This window comes from Chiloscyllium plagiosum, chromosome 23 (assembly GCF_004010195.1).
Source record: "Chiloscyllium plagiosum isolate BGI_BamShark_2017 chromosome 23, ASM401019v2, whole genome shotgun sequence".
NCBI classification, from domain to species: Eukaryota; Metazoa; Chordata; class Chondrichthyes; order Orectolobiformes; family Hemiscylliidae; genus Chiloscyllium; species Chiloscyllium plagiosum.
In genome coordinates this window covers 32,669,692-32,695,336 of record NC_057732.1, presented here as the reverse complement: position 1 = coordinate 32,695,336, position 25,645 = coordinate 32,669,692, and the positions used below count along the sequence as shown (strand labels likewise).

Genomic DNA, 25,645 nt, shown 5'->3' with positions numbered 1-25,645 from the left:
GTTAAGCTTAATATATGAAATTTTTTGGATCAGCTAAAGAGAAACTACGCTCTGTAGCATGGTTTTGCAGGATCAGTTGAGATCTCCTTAGCACATAGTATGGTTCCCAAGCAAGGGAACTATCATAGTATCTCTGAAGATTCTTTGCTCAAGTGGGTGGCATGGTGGCACAGTGGTTAGCACTGCTGCCTCACAGCGCCTGAGACCCGGGTTCAATTCCTGCCTCAGGCGACTGACTGTGTGGAGTTTGCACGTTCTCCCCGTGTCTGCGTGGGTTTCCTCCGGGTGCTCAGGTTTCCTCCCACAGTCCAAAGATGTGCAGGTCAGGTGAATTGGCCATGCTAAATTGCCCGTAGTGTTAGGTAAGGGGTAAATGTAGGGGCATGGGTGGGTTGCGCTTCGGCGGGTCGGTGTGGACTTGTTGGGCCGAAGGGCCTGTTTCCACGCTGTAATGAACACTGAAAAAAAGTGTTTAGACATTTGTGACACTTTTCTGAAGGATTTGCAGGCTTATGTTGAATTCATATTAACAATCTGCCATGGTATTAATATAAAGTGGGACAGAAAGTATTTTCTATATGTTGCTTTGGCAAACTAGACTTTATCTAAATGTGCTTTTTAATATTATGAACTTTTGCCTTCTTCACAGGCTGAAGAAAATGCAACTGTTATTTTCCTTAGTGAGATTGTTTGGGAGAAATTTCGGCCAGGTACAGGCTGCTTTGAGCCCTTAATTTTGCATTTTCCTGACTATAACAAAGGTACAATACCACTTAAGAATATTCATTCTTTGATAAATACAATAACTATACAGAAAGGTTTGCAATATATTTGAATTAATGTAGTGCTTATCTATTAATATAGATATACAAATATCCTGAAAGTGCCTGAAATTCCATGAAGTAGTTTTGAAATCTAGTGGGAAATGTGGCAGCCAAGTGAACAGATTTTTAAAATTTAATTGAGGATTAAATATTGACCAGGACACTAGAGATAACTGTTCTGCTCCTCTTCATTGCATCATGGGATCTTTTCTGTCCACCTGAAAATGCAGACAGGGCTTTGGTTTAATCTCTGATCTGAAGAATAGTACGTTCAATAGTGTGTCATCCCCTCAGTTCTGCACTGGAGTATCAGTCTAGATTCTTGTACCAGAGTCTCTAGAGAGGATGTAAGTCCAAAACTCTGACATTGAAACATTCCTTCAAACAGGTGAGATACCCATTCATCAAATACTTTGAGCAGTTGCAGCATCTACCATTTCCTCTGGCAGTTCATTCCACATTCGAACCACCCTTGGGTCACTTTTAAATCTTCCTGTCCTCTCTGAAAAATAGGCCCCCTAGTTTTGACACCCCTACCCTAGAGGAAAGACCTTTGCTATTCACCTTATCTATGCCTCTCATGATTTTATAAGCCTCCATAAGGTCACCCTGCAACCTTCTACACTGTCAGGGAGAAAAGGTCCCAGCCTATTCAGCTTCTCCTTATAACTCTCACCCTAAAGTCCTCATAACATCCTGCTAAATCTTTTCTGAGTCCTTTCCAAAAGTGGCCTCACTAACATCCTGTACGAGCACAACATGACATCCTATTGCTATACACAGTGATCTGAGCAATGAAGGCAAGTGTGCTAAATACCTTCTTAACCACCCTGTTTATCTATGACACAACTTTCAAAGAACCCCTAAGTCTCTCCTGTTTGGCAACACCACCCAGAGTAGAGTGGTGCTGGAAAAGCACAGCAGTTCAGGCAGCATCCGAGGAGCAGGAAAATCGACATTTCAGGCAAAAGTCCTTCATCAGGAATGCAGGCAGAATGCCTGAAGGGTGGAGAGTGCCCTTCAGGCACTCTGCCTGTATTCCTGATGAAGGGCTTTTGCCCGAAACGTCGATTTTCCTGCTCCTTGGATGCTGCCTGAACTGCTGTGCTTTTCCAGCACCACTCTACTCCAGAATCTGGTTTCCAGCATCTGCAGCTATTGTGTTTACCCAACACCACCCAGAGCCCTACCATTAACTGTACAAGTCCTGCCGTTGTTTGTTTTACCAAAGTAGAATACCTTGTGTTTATGCAAATTAAACTCCAGCCCATTGGCCCAATTAATCAAGATCCCTTTATCCCTTAGATAACGTTCTTCACTGTCCACTATGATGGACAGTTTTGGTGTTGTCTGCAAACTTCCTAATCATGCTTCCTAAATTCTCATTAAAATCGTTAATATAAATGAGATATGACAGTGGACCCAGCACCGATCCCTGCAGAACGCCACTGCTCACAGATCTCCAGTCCGAAAAACAACCCTCCTCCATCACTACCTATCTCCTATCATCAAGCCAATTTTGTATCCAGTTGGCAAGCTCCGCCTGAAACTCACATGATCTAACTTTATTCATTAGTCTACCATGTGGAACCTTGTCCAAGGGTTTACTAAAGTCCATGTAGACATCATCTACAACACTGCCCTCATCAATCTTTCTTTCTGGTTACATCCTCAAAAAGAACTCCAGTCAAGTTTTTGAGACATGATTTCCCGCTCACCGTGCTGACTATCCATAATCGGTCCTTGCCTCTCCAAATGCATGTAAATCCTATCTCTCCGAATCCCCTCCAGCAATTTACCCAATAATGATGTCAGATTTGCCAATCTGTAATTCCCGGGCTTCTCCTTACATTCTTCCTGAAATAAAAACACAACATTAGCCATCCTCTATTCCACCGGCACCCCACTGTGGTGTAGATGATACAAGTATCTGTGCTAAGGGTCCCTGCAATTTCTTTCCTAACTTTCCATGACACCCTGGGGTACACGTGATCAGGCCCATTACCTTTTTGAACAATGAGGGATTGCTATTTATGTACACTGTGGAAGGTATTTTCCACTTACAAGTTACGTAGTTTTGCTCTCTCTAATTCTCTAACAAGTTGTGTATGTGGGTATACCTTTTTGGATTAATGGGAACAAGATGGTAAATGTGATCAGAACTGTTTACTCATGAGGGTAAACTGATTAGGAAAAATGGCCTGTTTTCACGATGTAACTTCAGTGTATTTCTTTATATTTATATTTTTATCTATTTGATTTCTCTCTATGCCCTTTGGAAACATCTCCAGCACTCTTGAGCTGAAGCTTTTAGTAACACATCCAAAATATGAGCAGAACAACCTATCCATTCATTCTTTTTCATCTATTGGAGGTGTTGTGTGTTTATGTATGGCCATTTGACAGCTAATAATTTCATAGTTAAAAATCACACAACACCAGGTGATATGTCACAACCACCTGATGAAGGAGCAGTGCTCCGAAAGCTAGTGCTTCCAATTAAACCTGTTGGACTATAACCTGGTGTTGTGTGATTTTTAACTTTGTACACTCCAGTCCAACATTGGCATCTCCAAATAATTTCGTAGGGTATCATGACATCTGATTTTGTTTGTTTTACAGAAAATTATTTAATGAAAGTGAAGAAATAATAGCCATTTCTACATTTTGATTATCTAATTTCTCAAAACGATGTAAGAAATCTTGTAATTTTTAAAACTTTGACCACTGACTCAATCTCTGTAAAACTCTCAAGTTTAAGCCAGAATATTTTGTTTGTAGTCTGAAACAGCTCTTAAGAGCATTTGATGCCAAGACAAAAGAATTGCCTACTCTCTTTTGATATCTAGCAATGCAAGGATCTTCGCTCAATTCGGAAACAAATGTATTATTTGTTGTTACCACCCCAATCCGTGGGCGGCATGGTGGCACAGTGGTTAGCACTGCTGCCTCACAGCGCCAGAGACCCGGGTTCAATTCCCGCCTCAGGCGACTGACTGTGTGGAGTTTGCACGTTCTCCCCGTGTCTGCGTGGGTTTCCTCCGGGTGCTCCGGTTTCCTCCCACAGTCCAAAGATGTGCATACTAAAATTGCCCGTAGTGTTAGGTAAGGGGTAAATGTAGGGGTATGGGTGGGTTTCGCTTCAGCGGGTCGGTATGGACTTGTTGGGCCGAAGGGCCTGTTTCCACACTGTAATGTAATTTTTAAAAAAAAAGGACAAAAAGACATTTGACACGATGTATTGGAAATAATTACTTTTTGACCTGATGAACTCTGATCAATAAGAGTGTTTTGAAATGTGGTTATGTACGGGTTTTTAAATGATCCAAGTATATGGTCTGTATAGATAATAGCTGAAATAAATGAATACATGTGAAGTGGTAATTGTGATTACTGAAACTACTTACTTTTGATTTCAGCTGATCTCCAGAAAATTCTTTCACAAGACCATCCTCCAGAATTCTCTGCAGATTTTTATGCTACTTATATTAACATTCTGCTTGGAGTGTTCTACCCTGTCTGTCGAGACTTAAAAGAGCTACGACATCTAGTAAGTTTTTCATGCTTTATGGGAAGGTGAGTGTGTCTCCCCCAAATTCCTCCCTTAAGTCCCTGAGCGCTATATCAACTGCATTCTGTGGAAGTCAAATGTCTTGCAGTGATGCTATGAAGTGGCCACCTAAATGGTGGCTGTTGGATGGGTTTTATTGGGATTGTAGCAGTCCTGAGACAGGGAAACCCATCAAGTGGATGTACTGTTGTGAAACATATGGTAATTGACGAATCCGTCCAGCTCAGTAATAGAATATTGGAGTAGTTGCATAATGTAGTTTTTGTTACAGTCCTTGCATGGTATTTTGGAAAAACAGGCAGAAAACTAATCAGGATACATGAACATCAACTAGCCTCAAAACGACATGACTCTCTCTCACTAGTATCTTTACATACAGATAAGGAAGGACACCACTTCGACTGGGACAACACATCTATCCTGGGACATTGGCGTTCAGGTTCACCGTTCTCTGCGAGTGGAGGCACAGGTAGACAAGGCAGTGAAGAAAGTTTTTGGCACACTGGCTTTCATCAGTCAAGGCATGAGTATCAAAGTTGGGAAATTATATTGCATTTATACAGACATTGGTGAGGCCGCACTTGAAGAATTGTGTTCAGTTTTGGTCACCTTGCTATAGGAAGGATGTTATTAAATGAAAAAGAGTTCAGAAGAAATTTACAAGGATGTTGCCAGGACTCAACAGTCTGAGTTATATGGAGAGGTTGGACAAGCTCGGACTTTTTTCTTTAGAGACTGAGGAGGGACCTTCTAGAAGTTCATAAGATCGAGAGTCCTGGATAGGGTGAATGCACTCAGTCTTTTTCCCAGTGTTAGGGAATCGAGGACGAGAGGGCATTAGTTTAAGCATAGAGGGGAAAGAATAAAAGGGAATTTGAGGGGCAACTTTTTTACACAGAGGATGGTACACATATGGAATAAGTTGTCAGCAGAAGTGGTTGAGATGGGTACATTAGCAACATTTAAAAGCATTTGGACAAATATATGGATAGGAAAAGATTAGAAGGTTATGTGCCAAGTGCAGGGACATAGGGTTAGCATGGACAGACATTTTGGCCGGCATGGACAGTTTGGGCCAAAGGGCCTGTCTCTGTGCTATAGGACTCCATGATTCTATAAATGTTAAGCATTCTGGCATTAGAAACAAAGAAAGAGTTTGATAATAATGGATTCTGTCTCGTAGTATTTACTGTTTTCATCATTGCCTCACAGGCTTCTAAGTATAAATTAAAGTTATGCCAGAACAATATATCTTATCTTGATGATAATGACAGTTTTCTGCCAGATGTTATATTAGTGTTTGGATGAGGTGTTTTGTTGTCCAGTGACCTTTTGTAATACACCTTGCATAAGATTGCATACATTTATTTTCATTTAGAACTTTCTTTTCAATTATGATGCCAGGCAGATTTTATTGAAATTCTATGAATACCACAATGTTTCCATGAGCTGACCTTGTATTATTTTCTACGAAAGAAAATACTGCAGTAATCTGAAATAAAACTAACATATGTCAGAAAGCAGCAGTTTAGGCAACATCTGTGGAGGCCATGTAGAGGTTAATTTGAAGATAGCTGGGGGTGAAATGGGAAATGAGTGCATTCTGTTAGTGTCTTGAAACATTCCAGCTCCCTGCAACCTTGCTAGAGGCAGATGAAGTCCAGGAATGACTACTGGGCGGCAGTGGCTGGTAGTTGAGATCAATGAGAGGAATAAGTGTCAGAATCTAACTGACATTGGAGAAGACCGCCTCTCACTGCACATCCAGGTGATTCCAGTGCCATGGCACAGTCTGCATGCCTCAATGATAGGTTCATGGGTATGAAAGGCTGCATCCGTTGCCCAAACAAATCCTCCAATGAGGATTTCTGATCAGTGTAATGTCCTTCTTGGCTTGGAACCTCTATTTTTAAACTGTAATGCTCTTCTGCTGGGCTGGTCTGCCTTTCAAAGCTGCCAGCACTCGAGAGCATACACCCTGTCCTTAACTGAATACTGGGAGTGACCAATCAGGAAGCTACTTCTTGGAAGGTAATGCCAGAACATATATGGCAGATGTGTGATGGATCAGGATCTGGAAATGATTCCCACTTCTGAAAATTTGTAAGCACATGATTCTAACTATGTTTCAGATCTATGACTTTTTCTCAGAGCATTGTGATCTCAGTGGATCGTAGTGCATATGCTTGTGATAATCAGACAGAATTGGGATAAATAGGTTGTATTTAGTGGCTATATTTAAAATTACTAGTGTTTGATTTAGTTTTGTGATTAAATGTAATCCCGAATTAAATTTTGATCTCGCTGCAAAGGTTTTGGTCCTGTTACAATCCAAACACTTGATCATTTATGTATTGTTTTGAAATCTTCGTAAGTATGTTTCATTGCACCAACAATGTGATTTAGTTTATTCAGTTTAAAACAAAGAACTGCAGACTGTAGAAGTCAGAAACAAAAACAAAAATTGCTGGGAAGAACAGTTCTGAAGAAGGGTCACTGGATCCAAAATCTTAACTGCTTTCTCTCTATTGATGCTGTCAGACCTGCTGTGTTTTCCCAGAAATTTCAGCTTTTGTTTATTCATTTTAAAGTTGCTTTCTGATTATCAAGATTAAATGTGATATCTGGGGAATGGAATTATCCACTACACTATTAGTAACAAGCAGTCCCAAAGGGGACATTATTTTCATTCTTTAATAAGATCTGGACATTGTTGGTAGGGCCAGCATTTGTTGCCCACCCCTAATTGTCCTGAAACTGTGCTGCATGCTACACTGCAATGGGTCTGAAATCGTATGTAGGTCTGACTAAAGCTTGTTGGTCAACTAAAGGTTTTACAGGAATCACTGATCATGAGCATCGAACTATGGTTGTGTTGCTAGATTGTATATTCCAGAATTACCAATTGAAATTGAACTTCATGAATTGTCATTGCTGGGTTTAAACCCATGTCCCCAGAGCATTAGGCTAGTCTGCTCAGCACTGTCCTCATGACCTGTCCTACCTGCCAACCTCCCTTCCCACCTATCTGCTCCACCCTCCCCTCTGACCTATCACCTCCATCCCCACCCCCATTCTCTCCGCCCTGGAGGCTTCCGGCCTCTATTCGTGATGAAGGGCTTTTGCCCGAAACGTCGATTTTCTTGCTCCTCGGATGCTGCCTGACCTGCTGTGCTTTTCCAGCACAACTCTGATCTAAACTCTGGTTTCCAGCATCTGCAGTCCTCACTTTTGCCTAGTCTGCTAGTCCAGTGATATCGTCACTGCACCACCATCGGCCCTTGAATTCCACATGTTTTCAAGTGGAATTTTCCTTCCAACACTTTGTCACACCAGTGTTCCTTATGTTCAGATCTTAGAACAAACTGTATTGCAATGTTGTGAAATGTTTATGGTTCTCTCACCTTTCCTCCTATGATCACTTGGGATATCATTGTTAATTTACCAGTGAATTGAAGAGACTGAGGTAATACTGCTTGAAGATGATTAATTTAAAACTGCAAGGTCATTATTTTCTGATCAACCTGTTCAGAGATGTAATCATACACATCTGGAATGGGTGAGGTTTGAATCGAGGTTTACGTGCAGAGGCAGCATACTATCACTGCACCACAAGTACCCTCCCGTATAATTTTCTTTCTTATACCCAGGAGATAAATTTGACTTAATGATGAATGGCAATGAATTGAATGAACATTGTTATTGAAATGTTCATCTGTTCTATTTCAGGCTGCACTAAATTTTCCAAAGTTCTGTGAACCTGTTCAAAGAGGAGATGGTAAGCTTTGGAGAAGAGGATGAGGATAAACTTCCTTCTGCAAAATTGGTTTAATTATTATTAATTTCTATTTTAAGATTACTTGATAACTGGAAAATGTAAGTGACATATTGAGAATATATACCTTGCTCCATCATTAATGTTGTACTGAGATGTGAATGCTATTATCATGTAAAGGAATTGAAAGGATATGATTTGAAGGAGCCGGTGTTGGACTGGGGTGGACAAAGTTAAAAATCACACATCAGGTTATCGTCCAAGCGGTTTATTTGGAAGCACTAGCTTTTGGAGCGTTGATTCTTCAACTACCTGGAGAAGAAGCAATGCTTCGAAAGCTAGTTCTTCCAAATAAACCTGTTGAACGATAACCTGGTGTTGTGTGATTTTTAACTTTGAAAGAAAATGTAATTGTGATTTCTGTGCTTTCTGTCAAACCAAGGAGAGCATAACTTATTTTAATGACTAACTGAAAATAATTGCTACTCTGCAAAATAAACTTGACGTGCAACAATATGCAGTTACATACCGTGCCATTTAAAGATTCAGATAAGAGCTAACTGAAGGAAATTGTTTGAAAACTGTGCATTCATAAAATGGATCAGGACAATGAAGAGTATTCATCCATCCTTAGTGAATTTTACAGAAAGAACAGTTTTCCTTCCTCTTCCCAACACATCCAAAACATGACAAATGGCTGAATATTTTACAGAACTCCTATACCTTTTTGTGACGAACCTGTTTCTTTAACAAGGTTATATAGTCCTTGGTTTTTTTCAGAGAGGTTGTAAATGACACAGGTTCCAAAAGGTTTGAGTTTGGATGGATTTTATGGCCAATTTGTTTACAGCTAACAGCTACTCCCTCAGGCAGAATGCTTTCAAGTTTTAGAAAAAACACTTGTATAATGAAAGGGGTGTGGCCAGTTCTCCCAGCTCCATTTTATCTTTAGTTTGGGTTTTAATTCAACTGTGTGTGTGTGTGTGAGAAAAGGCTACTGGACTCTCTCTCTCTGTCTGTCTCTCTCTCTCTGTCTCTCTGTCTTCTCTCTTGCAAGAACTTGTTTGATTCTTCCTTTTGTGCCAAGGGGTATTTATGGGAACTGTTACAAGTATTTTGGAACAGCGTCATTAAGCTGGGATAGTCTGTTGGGTTTCGGATAGAATAAGTTATTTGTTATTCTATTTCCTCTTGTATTTCATTCAGTAATCCTGTAAATAAACTCTGTTTTGTTTGAAATGAAGTAACTTGATCAGCTGATTCTGTCCTGGAATATCCACTGTACACGTGCTTAAATCAACTAACAAAGTTAGGTTCTGGGCTACCTTTTTGCAACGCTTTGAGGGGCCTGGCCTGGTTGATAACACTTTAAAGACCATAAAATGTTGGATGACTTTTAATCCTAAAAGCTAATTTGAGTTAACAGTGACTGTTCATATGATAGTCAAGGTTTGTCTTTCATATCAGTTTGCCACCTTGTATTCTTCTGATAAGTTTCTCTTCGCTGGCACCGATGTTCAACGCACTTCCAGTCTTTCTTTGTAATAAATTGTTTAGTGCTAGGAATCCGCTTCCATGTGTTTCATGCATCTTTGTGACCAAACCTGGCTGAGTTACGCTATTGTAAACAGTGATATTTTTGCTTCTTGTTGCTGCTCCAAATAAGCACACGTTAGGTGTCAAATGCGATATTTTTATTTCCACAAAATTAACTTTTTAAATTTGCTACGTTTCTATACTGCTCGCAGGAAAATAATTGCAACCAGTATTTTCCTCTTTGCACTACTTCAACTAAATTTGAGATGAACATGTCTGTCACTGTTCATCTCATTTATAAAATTGTTTTCTTAGTCAAGAGTCCTCAAAACTTGGCGCTAGCTCAGATTCAGTGGCTTCTGTTCCCTGGTTGATATCATTTCTGAATTTGACTGTTCGCTAAAGTGAGATTATGAAATCAGCTGGGTTGCTTGGTGTCGGCAATAATTAGTATGAAAACATGAATTGCAATGTGTCTTGTTTGGTCAGTCATGTGATTAGTGTAACGTTTTAATTTCATTTCTACCATGCACAATTGGTAGTGATGACTGTAGCCAATCCTCTCATCTTGGAAGACCGGGTATGTTTGCCTGTATTGCTTGAGGGATTCAAATAGGTTAACACAAATAAAACTTAATTCTAGATAGATATTATCACATACAATACCAAATAATTTCCTTGAGTTTTATTTTTTCTGCATTTTGCACCTTTCTGAAGGTATTAAATTGACTTGAAAGAGAATATTTGCTGCCATTATATCAGGATAGATATCCTATACACTGAATCTACTTTATTGAACAGTATTGTTATTTGACTACTGCAAAGATAAAAATGAGTTTTGCTATAACATTGTCAAGCCTTTTGCTCACTATGAGCCAACTATTTTCCCTCATTGAAAACTGGATTTTGAATCAAAAGGTTAGACATGCAATTTTTGCTGCCTTCACTTTAAGGATGTCAAATCTATTAAATGTAGAGCACACTTTGCATCACTGCTTCTACTTATCTTCATGTTCACAAATAGAATCTGGTTGCATTTTTTACCTTCTCTGAGGAAATTGAAAGTCTTTTAAGTTAGACAGTGAAAATCAACTTTGAAAAAAGTTGAGAAATTGCATATAAATGAAGTTGCGCTTTAGTGATTTTAAATTACTGTATCCGAGTAGCCCTTGATCACTTTACTGAATTGTTGCTTTTGACTATGTACCTTTTGCTGCATGCATCTCACCATCTCAATATGGCAACTGCATGAAATGTTCTTAGGTTTTTATGAATTCAATCTGCAAAGTAACTTGTTGTCGCTCTATTTCAAAATTCTGCTTAAACCTTCACGTTTTGGCATAATTTACTTGTATCTGACGTGGTGAAATTATCACTTTAAGAGGTGTTTTTTTGTCCTTTTTTAGAGAGTTGAGATGGAGGGCGAGATGTCTGTCCTAAGTATAGCTTGTCCCTATAGCTTGTGAGGCTATAGGGATTTTTATAAAAAAGTTGGAACAATAGCTAACGTGACACCCTTGTTTAAAAAGGGAGTAAGGCAAAAGACATAAAATTAGACTGATTAGCCTAACCTCGGTTGTGGGTAAGATCCTTGAATCCACTGTGAAGAATGAGATTTCTGAATACTTGCAAGTGTATGGTAAAGTAGGGAAAAGTCAGCATGGTTTCATCAAGGGGCGGTAATGCCTGACAAATCTGCTAGATTTCTTTGACCAAGGAGTGTCAATGGATGTTATCTACCTGGACTTCAAGAAGGCCTTTACAAGAGAGTAATGAATCTATGGAACTCATTGCCACGGAAGGCTGTGGAGGCCAGGTCACTGAGCATATTTAAGATAGAGGTAGATAGGTTCTTGAGCATCAACAGGATCAAGGGTTATGGGGAGTAAGCGGGAGAATGGGGTTGAGAAACTTATCAGCCATGATTGAGTCTGTTCCGCCATTCAATGAGCTGAATAGTCTAATTTCTGCTCCTATGTCTTAAGGTCTTATAATAGAAGCAGCATAAAGGGGTGGGGTCAAGCTTCAACAGAACCAGGATTTTAGTTTAACTTTCAGTAGTTGCTGGGATCTTGAAGCTAGATGTGGAAGCTGTTATTTCTCTCCTTGTTATAGCTAAAAGCTTGGGTTTTCTTTCTGATGCTAAAATTGCGTGTGAGACTATCTATTTTACTGAATTTGCCTTTGCCAAGGGTATGTTTATGGGATGTTATCAAATTGAAACAGTTACTGTTTAGTACTTAACTACTCTAATAGTTTTCCAGTAGAGTTAAGTTATTCTAATTCTTCATTCTTTTGTTTATATTTTAACTATAGTGTAAGAATAAAGTGTGTTTTTGTTTCAAGCCTGGGTAGTTGGACCATTCGAATTACATCCGGAACACAACACCTTACATTTGCTTTTAAAAATAAAAAAAAGTTGGGGGTGTAAGCTATCATCATAATGTTTTGAGGAGGTTTAGTCTGGTCCATAACACTGGGCACTAAAGGAATGAAAAATACGTTAGACTTCTTATTTCTGATTTGCTTTTCTGCTTGAATGTCACTAGAAAATTAGAGATAGGAAGAAAGTGCAGCTACAATAATTGATTGAAAAAGCTGATGTTTTTATTTAGCCAAAGAAGAGGATACTCGACGGCTGTGGCGAAACATTGAACCACATCTGAAAAAAGCAATGGAAACGGTTTATTTACGAGAAATCTCAAGGTAATCACCTTTATAAGAAGCATAATCACTCAATAGTACCGGCAGCTAAAATTAGATAAGTGAAGAGGACTATCCCAGAATATTACCAGTATCAAAATCTGTTCTTGAATATGTAACTAACATGAGGCTAATTATTCTTCACAGGTTTGCAAACACTTTGATTTTACATGGTAGCTCAGTAGAAGTGTGATAGATCAAGGTGACAAAGATCAAAGACCAATTGCTAAGGCTCAGTCTTGCTAGCAGCGATTTGCTAGTGACTGCAATGCTGATTTTTTTAAAAATCACGACTTTTCTTAAACTGGTCACATTAAACTAAAACAAGAGTTGAAAATTCCCATTTCTTGATTATCCGCATGATGCATCTCGCATACATACAAATCTAATTACCTTAATTGAATTTCCTTCTGTCAGGCCGCTCGCTTTCACTAGATGGAAGAAGAAATGCTATCATTGACACACCAGTAGACATCTTCCTTTCTTTCGTTGGTTTTTTAATTGGTGCTTTCTTTCACTCTTTCTTTCATTCATAGTTGTAATATGCTGTGCATACCCTGATTCAGCCTGATAGACGATCTTGACCCAAATGTTAAGTCTCTCAGCTTATTGTACACTATATCCCTTGGATTCTTAGCATGGTTTCTTTAGGGACTGTGACGTGCTGAATGTATCCCGACTCAAGACGCTTGTTTCATTTCTGTCTTGCTGCTATGTCATTATTTTTGTTTACACACAATCTTTCCGAACAGAGTTTCTTTTTTTAACAAAAAAATGTGGGATGCTTTGTAGTATTAGCTCAGCCAGCATTTATTGCCCATCCTTAGTTTTCTTTAAGAATACCTATTATCTTTGTTTTTCTTATGGTGCACTGTTGGTGAGATGGAGAAGCTAGTTGTAGTTAAAGACCATATGTGGAAATATATGGATATAGTTTCATAATTGCCATACCATCCACTAATGTAAACATTTGATTCTCCAATAGTGGTTCATGGTGCCATCGGTGTGCACCACCCACGATGTGTCACAACTAGCCAAGATGATTTTGATTGTATATCCCAAACCTGTGACCTCAACCACCTAAAAGAAATGAAGCAGTAGGCTCATGGGGGTCACCTACACCTGGAAGATCTTCTCTAAGTCATGCACATTCTTGAATTGTAATTATATTACCATTCTTTCATTATCACTCAGTCAAAGTTCTTGAGCTCCCTGGGAGGACTTTACCACATGGACTGCAGGAGTTCAGGAAACTCACCAATGCATTATGGGGAGTAACTAGCAATAGCCAATAAATGCTGAAGCTAACAATAACATCAATGTCCCATAAGTGACTTTAAAAAAGCTTGACTTTTTAAAAAAATAAAACTTCTCTAAAAAGTAAGAGTGCAAAAACTAACGATTTTTGTTTGATTTCCATCGTTCTGTCATGAAAATTGTTATTTTGCTAAATACATTATTCTGTATGTTTCAGTTCTCAGTGGGAGAGGCTGCAGCAAGAAGATAAAGAAGGTGAACATCTGAAAGGTAAACCAACCCTGGTTTAGTTCACCAGAGGAGAGATTTCTTTAATTGCTGCTGGTTGATAAAGATTTTTTTAAGAGTGTGAATTGTAACCTTAAGAGCATAATTCATATAAATAAATTATAATTTAATTAATTTTTTAATGACCATGGGATGAATGATGTACAAATAATGATCTACTTTCATTTATGCCAATTGCAGTCGACAGTTTAACACATTGCTAGATTGTCTACTGCTTATCAGTACTACTTATTTATATGCTTAAAGTATTCTCCTGGTGGTTTACTTTTTTTTAATACTCAATTGTTCCCCTATTATTGCCATTGGGGAAATGCCGTGAAGGTTCCTGGGATGGTGAGACTGTCCTATGAAGAGAGACTGGGAAAACAGGCCTGTATTCTGTAGAGTCTTGAAGAATGATAAGTAGTAACAAAGGAAATAGGGATGTGTAAAGAACTTTACTGCAGTTGTAAATGTCACATTAGCTTCAATTTGAACCTCGTGAAATAGATAATTTGTTAGATCAAAATTCTATATCCGTTTTCATCGACAAAAATAAAGTAAGTCCTGCCAAATGATCATCTTAATTGTCTATGATTCAAAGGCCTCAGTTTTCACACTGCCCTCTCCACTTAAAATTTGTACCAAGAGTTATTATTATCCTTTAACTGTGTTGAAAATGAATGCCCTGAATTAGTGAAACGTCATGTTATTCTATCTTTTGAATGTAAGTAGTATTGCATGAGATTTCCAGATTTTCTTTACATCATAAAAGGAACTGGGAAGCATCTGCTTGTCAATTTCCCAACTAGCAATAATGTGCAGTATTGTGTTTTTATCTTAGTTTTATCAAGGAGAGCAATCAAAAACAGTACCTGGAATGAAATATCAAAAATAGAGAGAAATTGAGCAAATGTTCTACTTCAGCATATGTCCATCTCTGTCCACAATTATTTTGGCTGAAAGTCTGTATTTTGAATAACTTTGCTGACTCAAGTCTTTTTTTTTTGTTTTTAATACTCAGGACTTTCCATGCATGCACATGTTGAACTTCCATTTTACTCCAAATTCCTGCTGATTGCAGCCTACCTCTCCTCCTACAATCCTGCTAGAACAGACAAAAGGTTTTTCTCAAAGGTAGTTCAACCCATTTCTGTAATCCTGGCTTTTAATTGTTTTTATGAATGCATGTAGAATGGAATTTTAAAAAATCTGGAAACAAAACCAGCTCTGGCAGTATCAGAAGAGAGAGAAACTTAATGTTTTAGATATGAGAACTTTCATTGGAAACCTTACGTTTCATGTTGTGTATGATAAAAGGATAACTGATCAAGGGAAAATGTAACGGTAATGAATCAAAAATGCAGTGCTTTAAGAAACCTATTCTAAAGGTTGAACATTCTGAATTATTTTCAGGTTTGACATATGAGGGTGATAAATTTTTGTTGTTCTTGGGTAGATATCTTCTTTACTATTGTGTTTTACTGATTTAAGTTATTTTACGCAGTAACAATGCAAAGTATCAGGAGTAACTATTAGGATCTCCTTTGAAGATACTAAAGCACTTTCAGAAGTACTAATTTAAACAAATCATATGGCTTTTGAAAAGAAAGTGAGTTGCTGGGTTGCAGCGTTTTTGGAAATGCAATTTCTTCCTCTCACCTGGCTAAAGCTTTTGTACAGCCTTGAGTAGAAATTGGGTTAACTCAGTTTTTTTGGAAAAATAAGAGCAGATTACATATGTAGTTCTCACACATGGAAAATAAATTTATTAATGGAACAATAAATTTTCAGGTCTTTTACAAAAAAAGGCTGTTGCCTTTTCTGAAAGGAAACGATTAACTATGATAGTAAGAGTTTCTACAATATTTTAATCGGCAAAGAATAACTAAAGCCAGTCTTGGTCCGTTAGAGAGAGTGAGTGTCCAGGATTTGATAATGGTAAATACATAAATGGTGGAAGCTTTGAACAGATATTTTGTGTCTGTCTTCATCATAGAAGAAAAGTTTACAAAGGTAATTGAAAATCCAGAGATGATAGTGAGGAAAAGGTGCTAGGAAAACTATGGGATTTAAAGGCAGGCTAGTCGCCAGAACAGAGACCTTAAGGTTTTAAAAGCAGTCACACCAGTATTAGACACATTGAGTCCTACAGCACGCAAACAGACCCTTCGGCCCAACCAGTCTATGCTGACCATAATCCCAAACTAAACCAGTTCTACCTGCCTGTGTTTGACCCATATCCCTCCAACATTTCTTTCTTATGTACTTATCCAAATGTCTTTTAAACGTTGTAATCTTCCAAAATTCATTAGATTCTAGAAGGATTAGAAAATAGCAAATGCAACACCTGAATTCAAGAAATTATAGGCCTGTTAGGGAAGGTTTTGGAATCCAGTTTTTTTAGGAGGTTATAGCTGGATACTCATAGAGTAATTAAACACTTTTCCTTTCACAAAGTCATGCTGCATCTGCCTGAAAGCATTGATTTTCTATTAGGGTTTTGATGAAATAACATTCATAGTGGATAAGGGAAACCTGTGGATGTGGTGTACTTGGCTTCCTAAAGGTATTTGAATATGTGTCCCATGATGCATTGGTCTACAAGCTAAACGCATGTGGTATAAGGGATAGCACATTAGCATAGATAAAAAATTGTTAGCTAACAAGGGGCAGAATGTGGAAATAGATGGATAATTTTCAAGTTGTCAAGGTTTGCTCCTAGAACCATATTTATTTTCAATAACCAAAATTGCACAATGGTGGACAGCAGAGAATCATTACTGTAAGAGCTGCTTTTTTTTTTTAAGTTTATCGGAGCAGTAGTTACTGCTTTTATGTTTTTGCTTTGTTTTTGGAACTGCTAAAAAAGATCAAAAACAATGATACTTTAAATGGGAGAAGAGAGAGAGCAGGAGACCTGTTGTCAGGAGAGACTACGTGGGCGGTCGGAGAATGGCTCTAGAACTTTTAAAAAATCTAAATAAAACTAATCAGTGAACATCCACAGCTGGTTGACTGTGAAATTACAAGCATCCCTGAAATTGGAGTTCAGTCCAAGAAAAACAATCAGTGAAATTTCATACCTGACCTTGGAGAGGACTTATTATCAGAACTACTCACAGCTGAGGATGTCAGGCTCGCAGAGCTTGATCAGTTAAATATTTGTTTTAAGAGAAATATAAACTTTTTTTTGTAAATCTACAGTAGTGAGTAGGGTGAGGGATTTTTTATTGAGATCTGTCTCTTGATTAATTTTTAATAAATATAAAACATAGATATTAAGTTATTCTAGAGCAGTAAGACTGTCACCCAAGATATAGCGAGAATAGAGAAGTCTGAGGCTGGTACACTTGGAAAGAGGAGCAAGTCAAATAGTCTGGGCAGGCAAGAGCAAGGCAGAGTATGAGGTAAGACTGATAAACTACATTTATTTCAATGGGAGAGGCCTAACAGGTAAAGCAGAGCATGGTTGGAAACATGGAACTGGGATATCATAGCTATTATAGAAATGGAGCTCAGGGAAGGGCAGGATTGCTGCTTAATGTTTCAGAGTATAGATGCTATAGGAAGGAGGGGGCAAGAAAGTTGGGCGGGAGTGTGGCATTTCTGATTAGAGATAACATTACAGTTTTACTTGGGGAGGATATGCCTGGGAGTGTATCCAGTGAAGGTATTTGGGTGGAACTGAGAAGTAAGAAAGGCGTGATCACCTTATTTGGATGGTACTGTAGGCCCCCCCATCGTCAGCGGGAAATTGAGAAGCAAATTTGTAAGGAGATCTCTGATATCTATAAGAATAATAAGGTGGTCATGGTAGTGGATTTTAACTTTCCAAACATATACTGGGACTACCATAGTGATATTTAAATTTGAGAGGAATTTAAGTGTGTATAAGTAAAATTTCTTCTTCAGTATATGGATGTACCTACTAGAGAGCAAAACTTGACCTACTCTTGGAAAATAGGGCAGGGCAAATGACAGAGGTGTCAGTGGGGGGAGCACTTTGGGGCAGGTGATCATAATTCTATTAGTTTTTTAAAAACGGTGGAAAAGGATAGACTGGAAAAAAAGTTAAAGTTCTAAATGGAATAAGGCCAATTTTGGCGGTATTGCATAAGAACTTCCAAAAGTTGATTGGGAGAGGCTATTTGCAGGAAAAGAGACAGTTGGAAAGTAGGAGAACTTTAAAAATGATTTAACAAGAGTCCAGAGACAGTATGTTCCTGTTAATGTAAAGGGAAAGGCTGATAGGTGTCGGGAAAAGAAAGAGGCATATGTCCGGTCTGGTCAGCTGGGATTGAGTGAATCCCTAGAGGTGTATAAGGGTGTTAGGTGTATACTCAAGAAGGACATCAGGAGATCAAAAAGGGGACATGAGATACCTTTGGCAAATGGAGTTAAGGAGAATCCAAAGGGATTTTTCAAACACATTAAGGACAAAAGAATACTAAGATAATAGGGCCCCTAAAGATCATCAAGACCATCTTTCTGCGGAACTGCAAGAAATGGCTGAGACATTGCCTCAGTATTTACTGCGGAGAAGGATATGGAAGCTACAGAACTTGGAGAAATAAGTGATGATTTCTGAAAGTGTCCATATACAGAGGAGGAGGTGTGAACATCTTAAAATGCATAAAGGTGGATTAATCCTTGGGACTCTGACCAGGCTTATCTCAAACCTTTGTGGGAAGGTAGGGAAGTAATCGCTGGGCCCTTGCTGAGATATTTGTATCAATAGCCATGTTTATTGATTCCAGTGAGGTGCCGGAAGACTGGAGGTTGACTAATGTGTGCCATTATTTAAGAAAGATGTTAAAGAAAAGCCAGGGAACTATAGACCGGTGAGCATGACGTAAGTGATGAATAAGGTGTTGGAGGGGATTTTGAGGGATAGGATTTAAATGTATTTGGAAAGGCAAGAACTGATTAGATAGTCAGCATGGCTTTGTGTTTACCTTATGAAGAAAGATTAAAGACTTTAGGCTTGTAATCATTGGAGCTTAAAGGAATGAGGGATGATCTCATTGAAAGTCAAGACTCTAGGGGACTTATAAAGGCGGCTAACAGGAGGATGCTTTCTCTTTTGGGAAGATTAAAAGGAGGGGAAATAGTTTGCATAAGAAGCCTCCCTTTTAAGACACATGAGTAGAATTTCTTTTCTAAGGGTCATTACAATGTGGAATTTCTTAAGTTAGCTGAGGTTGGATGTTAAAATTTATTCAAGTTGAGTTGGATAGGTTTTTGACATACAAGATAATTGTGAGTTATGGGATGCAGACAGAAAAGTGGAGCTGACTCCACAATCAATCGGTCATCGTCTTATTGAATGGTGGAACAGTCTTGAAGGGCCTAATGGCCTACACCCATATTCCTTCTAATATTGCCTGCCACTGTGGACCTCCAAGGTCTGGGTGCAGCAGCATCTTCCGAAACTTATTGTCATGCTCTGATCTCCAAGCGTTCAGATGGACATTGGCCTACACCTTGTGTGTTCCTAAGATGAGTTGTCTTAGTTCATTTTTGTTTGCTAAATTCAAAGACAGAAGGACTTGAAGCACGGAGCAAGATATCCAACTAACCTAGGTTATGTTGCTATTTATTGTCCATGGCAAGACTCTGACTGTCTGTGGGACAGTTTTGTCCATCTGTCAACTTCTCCCACAGTGGATGGCAAAATGGATTTTTTTAATGGGTTAAACAGCCATCTAAGGAGTGGTTAACAGAGCAGAATACCTGACATCAGTTGGTTAGAACTAAAGAGCAACAGTGTCAAGAATGTTACAGATATCTACTATGTTAACAAACAAATGGGAAAGCACTCGTTTTTTTCCCCAATATTGATCCTGCTATTTGTTGCATCTTAATCATGAGATTACTCAGTTTGCATGTAGTTGGGTAGAAGTCATGCTGACCCAGAGTAGAATACCACCCGGGACATTTTCAGGATTTACACTGACATATTCCACTTCTTGAAAACCATTAGTGCTCAAGTTCCTAATTTGTCTGACTACTGTTATGATCTACATTAAGAACTTTAATCAATAAATTTGAAATTCCAGGGACTTTTTGAAAGCATCAGGCAAGTAGATCTCAAGTTGTAATATTTAACAAATGAGCCCAAGAACAAGTATTTTAAACACCTCTATATGCAACTAATATTCTACAGGAAATTTATTTCTCTCTCAAACTTTTAATAGAATCAAAAGCCTCATGGAACAATTATACTTTACTGCCTAATATCTGTAAATTTAGGTTTTTTTCCAGGCATCAATCAAACATTCACACCTTCCAGTTAGGTTCTCCTTGTTTTGCTCAGTGACACTCAAAAAGGCATTCCTGTCAGTTTCTGGACAACTCCCAAACAGACTACCAATAGCAAGGCGATTCTTTCCACTTGGGCCTTGTCAGGATGGATCTTCTTGATTCCTTAGATTGTCATGGGATGTTACTCTTTGACTGGAGGCTATTTCCCATCAGTATCTTGCTTGATAATTCACAGAGCATTCTCCTCTGTGCTCACCACATTCTGCAACATTTTTATTGTTTCTCTGTCTAGCCAAATTCCAAGACAAGTTGTCACTTGTTTTGGCTTTTGTTTTCAGACTTGACAACTTTGCACTTTGTTCAGGAAGTCACTTGACTCAACCGTCCTGCTGTTTTGCCATCTCCATGGTAATCAAGCCACTTAGCTTGTTGCCAGTCAATCCTCCGTTCGTGGTATTCTGCTTTACCTTAAATTAGAGAGATGATTTGAAACATGGAAATTTCCCATTTTCAGTTAGAGATTTATTAATTGAAGTTCATTGTGCCTTGTCCACTCTGGTTCAGCTGGAGCAACTTCTGTCATGCAGTCTTCAGTTCTTCACGTCATTCCTTTACAACTGGGCTCATTGGTATCTTTTTCGTGGAACTTCACAGCAGGACAGAGAGAAGTGTTCACTACTGCCAGGACCTTCTGCCTAGCATGCTGCTCCTATTTTATTTGAAACCCAGCTGCACACTACTTTAGACTCTAAGCAGCGAAAGGCTCTTCATCTGTAGAACTGGACCAGAAATGAAACCTATCTCATTCTTTCCAGATAAAGACCTGGAGGTACTGATGAGTGGTGTGGTTTCTGCACTTTCTTTCATCTTTTCATTTCATGCCCTTACCTGCCTCACTAACAGTTTTGCCCCTGAAGACTGACCAAATCATATCATCCAACCCTAAACAGCATTATCCAAATTCTTCATATTAAGAGGCTGTAGTTCTCTGTGTCACTTTACATTCACTTAAGTAGCTCTTAAGTTCTCTGCCAAAGCTGCTAGAACTTGGAGCTATTTATTTCCAATCCAATATGTCAAGGTTCCAACATCCTGTTCTTATGAGTGAGTTGCAGGCTTTGCCTCTGATGCAAGATTTTGTCCCTCATCCTTCATGTTCCTTTGTGTGTATCTCTCTCTCTGGCCTCTGTTGCTTTTCAGTCCCTCCTTTCTGTTGAGACCCTTCATATTATAATTAACATGTATACTTTATCACAAGCTCGTGACTTTGGAAATTCCCATGTTCTTGATGGCCCTGCATCTTATTTGGGTCAAGGTCAAAGTGACTGTGATCAGAGAGAGAATCCCCCCCCCCCCCCGCCCGTCCTTATCTCAGGTGGAACTCTCAGTTCACTCTTATTGTCTGAGGTCCTAGTTTTCTATTTAGAATTTCCTCCTGCCCTTTAACAGCTTACTTCCTTAGTGTTCATTCATTGACGGAATGGTGACTAAGAGTCAAAAGGTGCACCCTGTACAGGTGTATAGGGTTTTGTGTGTGCATAGCAAATGAGCAGAAGCAAGCATGTCTCTGGTGTCCTTTAGCATCAAAGTAGAGTGTGACAGTTGATCCAAGAGTAGGCATGTTGAAGTGATGAAGCAGCTCTTTTGCCAATGTGGACTAAATGTCAAGGAGCATGGTATTCCTGGAACATTTGGGGACAGAGTGCTGATGTTGAGTGATGGCTAGGACAAGCATTCAGCAAACTGCATTCACCAAGTACAAGCTTTGATTTGTATTTTGGGAATTTATGCTGTTTAGTTCCTTTGAGAAGGAGAAGAAACTTGGAATTGGCACAAATGAGGCAACTTGGGGTATTAATGAATTGGAAATGAATGGAACTAAGGTAGTAAGGAAGGTTCTGACATTCCCATTTAAAGCTTAATTCAGAATTCAGATTTTGTTCATTCCCTATTTTGTAATCTTCTCACCATTGCTCACTCCACAGGGAGGGGAAAATTTGATCCAAAATCTTCTAATCTTTTTATTGCAGCCTGGACCATCCATATACCTGCCATGAATCAGAAGACTTATTTTTATATACAGTTATTAATATCCTGGAGGCTACTGTTAATCAGAAATTGAACTCAACTAGTAATGTAAATACTTTAGCTACAAGAGCAGGTTGAAGACTAGGAATTCTGTAGAGAGTAACTCACTGCCTGACTTCTCAAAGTCTCTACGCTACCTACAACACGCAGGTCAGAACTTTAATGGAATTCTTAACATTTGTCTAGACAAGCTCAGCTTCAACAACACTCAACTTGACACCATCTAGGGCAAAGCAGACTGCTTGATTTGAACCTCATTCACCATTTTAAACATTTCTTCCTCCACCAAATGCAATACATCTACCAAATGCACAGTAGAATCTTGCCAAGGTTCCTTTGACAGAGCTTTCTAAATCCGTGAACTCTACCATCTAGAAGAATGGACAACTATTGCATGGAAATTCCCCTCTAATTTTTGCTCCATATTGCTAACTCAAGATTCTGGAGCTCCCTACTTGACAGCGTTGTGAATGTGCCTGCACTGCATTGATTTCAGTAGTTCGAAACACAGATGGTCATCACCTTTTCAAGGGCAGTTAGGGATGTGAAATAAATGCTGACCAAGACAGTGATGCCCACATTCCATGGAAGAATTAAAACTTGGCGTGTATGAGAGTATGCGAAAAGTGAAAATTGTATCAGTGACCAGTTTCTGGCTTTGCTTGCAGACATCATGGAAATTTATACAGCCATAGAGATGGGATAACTTTACCATGCTTTTTTGTCACATTTGATGCGTTGCAATGCAAGTTTGTTCAGTAGTACAGTAGGATCGTAACAGTCTATTCTTTAAGAATTACATTTTGTGCTATGAATATACACCAGAGTGGATGTTGAACATTTCTTAATCTTAAAATTTTAGGGAATTCTGTCTTCAGAAAGTGCTTCAAAAGTCCCCATTAAATTTGTTTTTGCAGGTTTATTTGTAATCTGGAACCAAGTATCTTTTACGATTTTCAGTGAATGCTTTCATATTCTCATCAGACGATGTGTAAACTGTAAGGTAAAAATATTGATTAATTGTCAGTCAAGTCAGTATTCTTTACAGATCAAATTGTTTACTACTAAAAGCATAATGTGGCTAAGTGGAAATATTCATCTTTATTTTGGCATCTTGTTAGATTGGAGAAATATGATTTGAGGACTTTGTAATCCTGTCTTTAAACTACTTTTTGCAACGAACACCGTGGTTATGACCTATTTAAAATTTCTTACTAAAATGAATAATTAATTCCAATAGTGTTGAAGACAGTAAACCATATAATATATACTAATATAAAAACAAAATTCTGATATGCAAAAGTTACAATCTAGAAATACTTCTGTAAATGCTGCCAGACCTGCTGAGTATTTGGAATAGTGGGAATGGAGGTTAGGGCAGTTGAATGTTCCTCCTACAGAATGTGGGAGGTAAGGGTCACCACTAGTGTCCCCTGCTGCCTACATCTGCGGGAAGTGCACCCAACTCCAGCTCCTCAAAAACCGCGTTAGGGAACTGGAGCTGGATGAACTTCGGATCATTCGGGAGGTAGAGGGAATTATTGAGAGGAGTTACAGGGAGGTAGTCACTCCTAAGGTACAAGAAAAAGGCAGATGGGTTACAGTCAGGGGACGGAAAGGGAACCAGTAGGCAGTGCAGGGATCCCCTGTGGCCATTCCCCTCAACAATAAGTATACTGTTTTGGATACTGTTGGGGGAGACGACTTACCAGTGGAAAGCAGTGGGGCACAGGGCTCTGGCACAGAGTCTGTCCCTGCTGCTCAGAAGGGAAGGGGGAAGAGGAGCAGAACAGTAGTCATTGGGGACTTCATAGTTAGGGGGACAGATAGGACGTTCTGTGGGGACGAGAGAGACTCATGGTTGGTGTGTTGCCTCCCAGGTGCCAGGGTTTGTGATGTCTCTGATCGAGTTTTGGGATCTTTAAGAGGGAGAGGGCTGCAGCCCCAAGTTGTGGTCCACATAGGCACCAACGACACAGGTAAGAAGAGAGATGGGGATTTAAGGCAGAAATTCAGGGAGCAAGGATGGAAGCTTAGAGCCAGGATGAACAGAGAAGTTGTCTCTGGTTTGTTGCACGTGCTAGTGAGGCAAGGAATAGGGAGAGAGAGGAGTTGAACACGTGGCTACAGGAATGGTGCAGGAGGGAGGGTTTTGGGTTCTAGGATAATTATGGCTCTTTCTGGGGTAGGTGGGACCTCTACAAGCATGATGGTCTTCATCTGAACCAGAGGGGTACCAGTATCCTGGGGGAGGGGAGATTCACTAAGGCTATTGGGATGGGTTTAAACTAATCCAGCAGGGGGATGGGAACCAAAATTGGAGTTCAAGTATAGAAAAGATTGAGAGTAGGGAGGTCCGAAATCAAGTTTCAGGGACGCAAGGTGGCACCAGCAAGCAAGAAGTTGGTTTGAAGTGTGTCTACTTCAACGCCAGGAGCATCCGAAATAAGGTGGGTTGGTACCTGGGACTTCGATGTTGTGGCTATTTCGGAGACATGGATAGAGCAGGGACAGGAATGGTTGTTGCAGGTTCCAGTTTAAGATGTTTCAGTAAGAACAGAGAAGATGGTAAAAGATGGGGGTGTGTGGCATTGTTGGTCAAGGACAGTATTACAGTTGCAGAAAGGATGTTTGGGGACTCGTCAACAGAGGTAGTATGGACTGAGGTTAGAAACAGGAAAGAAGAGGTCACCCTGTTGGGAGTTCTCTATAGGCCTCCGAATAGTTCCAGAGATGTGGAGGAAAGGATAGCAAAGATGATTCTCGACAGGAGTGAGAGAGATAGGGTAGTTGTCATGGGGGACTTCAATTTTCCAAATATTGACTGGGAACACTACAGTACGAGTACTAGAGATGGATCAGTTTTTGTCCAGTATGTGCAGGAGTGTGTAGACAGGTCAACAAGGGGAAGCCACATTAGATTTAGTACTGGGTAATGAGCCTGGCCAGGTGTTAGACTTGGAAGTAGGTGAGCACTTTGGTGATAGTGATCACAATTCTGTTATGTTTACTTTAGTGATAGAAAGGGATAGGTGTATACCACTGGGCAAGAGTTACAGCTGGGGGAAAGGCAGTTATGATGCGATTAGGCAAGATTTAGGAAGCATAGGATGGGGAAGGAAACTGCAGGGGATGGGCACATCAGAAGTGTGGAGCTTATTCAAGGAAAAGCTCCTGTGTGTCCTAGATATGTATGTACCTGTCAGGCAGGGAGGAAGCTGTAGAGCACGGGAGCCGTAGTTTACGAAGGAAGTGGAATCTCTGGTCAAGAGGAAGAAGAAGGCTTATGTTAGGATGAGATGTGAAGGCTCAGTTAGGGCGCTTGAGGGTTACAAGTTAGCCAGGAAAGACCTAAAG

The 25,645-nt window shown here is 39.4% G+C and overlaps 1 protein-coding gene across 4 annotated transcripts in view; it reads left to right on the top strand.

The window, feature by feature from the left end:
• Window positions 1–25,645, top strand: part of orc5 (origin recognition complex, subunit 5) — a 117,367-nt gene that overhangs the window by 53,033 nt on the left and 38,689 nt on the right. For 3 of the 4 annotated variants that reach the window (XR_006315100.1, XR_006315099.1, XM_043713853.1), the window contains exons 6-11: window positions 650–761; window positions 4,244–4,374; window positions 8,125–8,173; window positions 12,322–12,412; window positions 13,884–13,936; window positions 14,958–15,070. Coding sequence is in view for 2 of the 4 variants with exons in the window: in XM_043713853.1 (XP_043569788.1) it covers window positions 650–761; window positions 4,244–4,374; window positions 8,125–8,173; window positions 12,322–12,412; window positions 13,884–13,936; window positions 14,958–15,070 (549 nt within the window). In the remaining 2 variants the exon portion in view is untranslated. The remainder of the gene's footprint in view (window positions 1–649; window positions 762–4,243; window positions 4,375–8,124; window positions 8,174–12,321; window positions 12,413–13,883; window positions 13,937–14,957; window positions 15,071–25,645) is intronic. The other variant, XM_043713854.1, reaches the window with a different exon arrangement.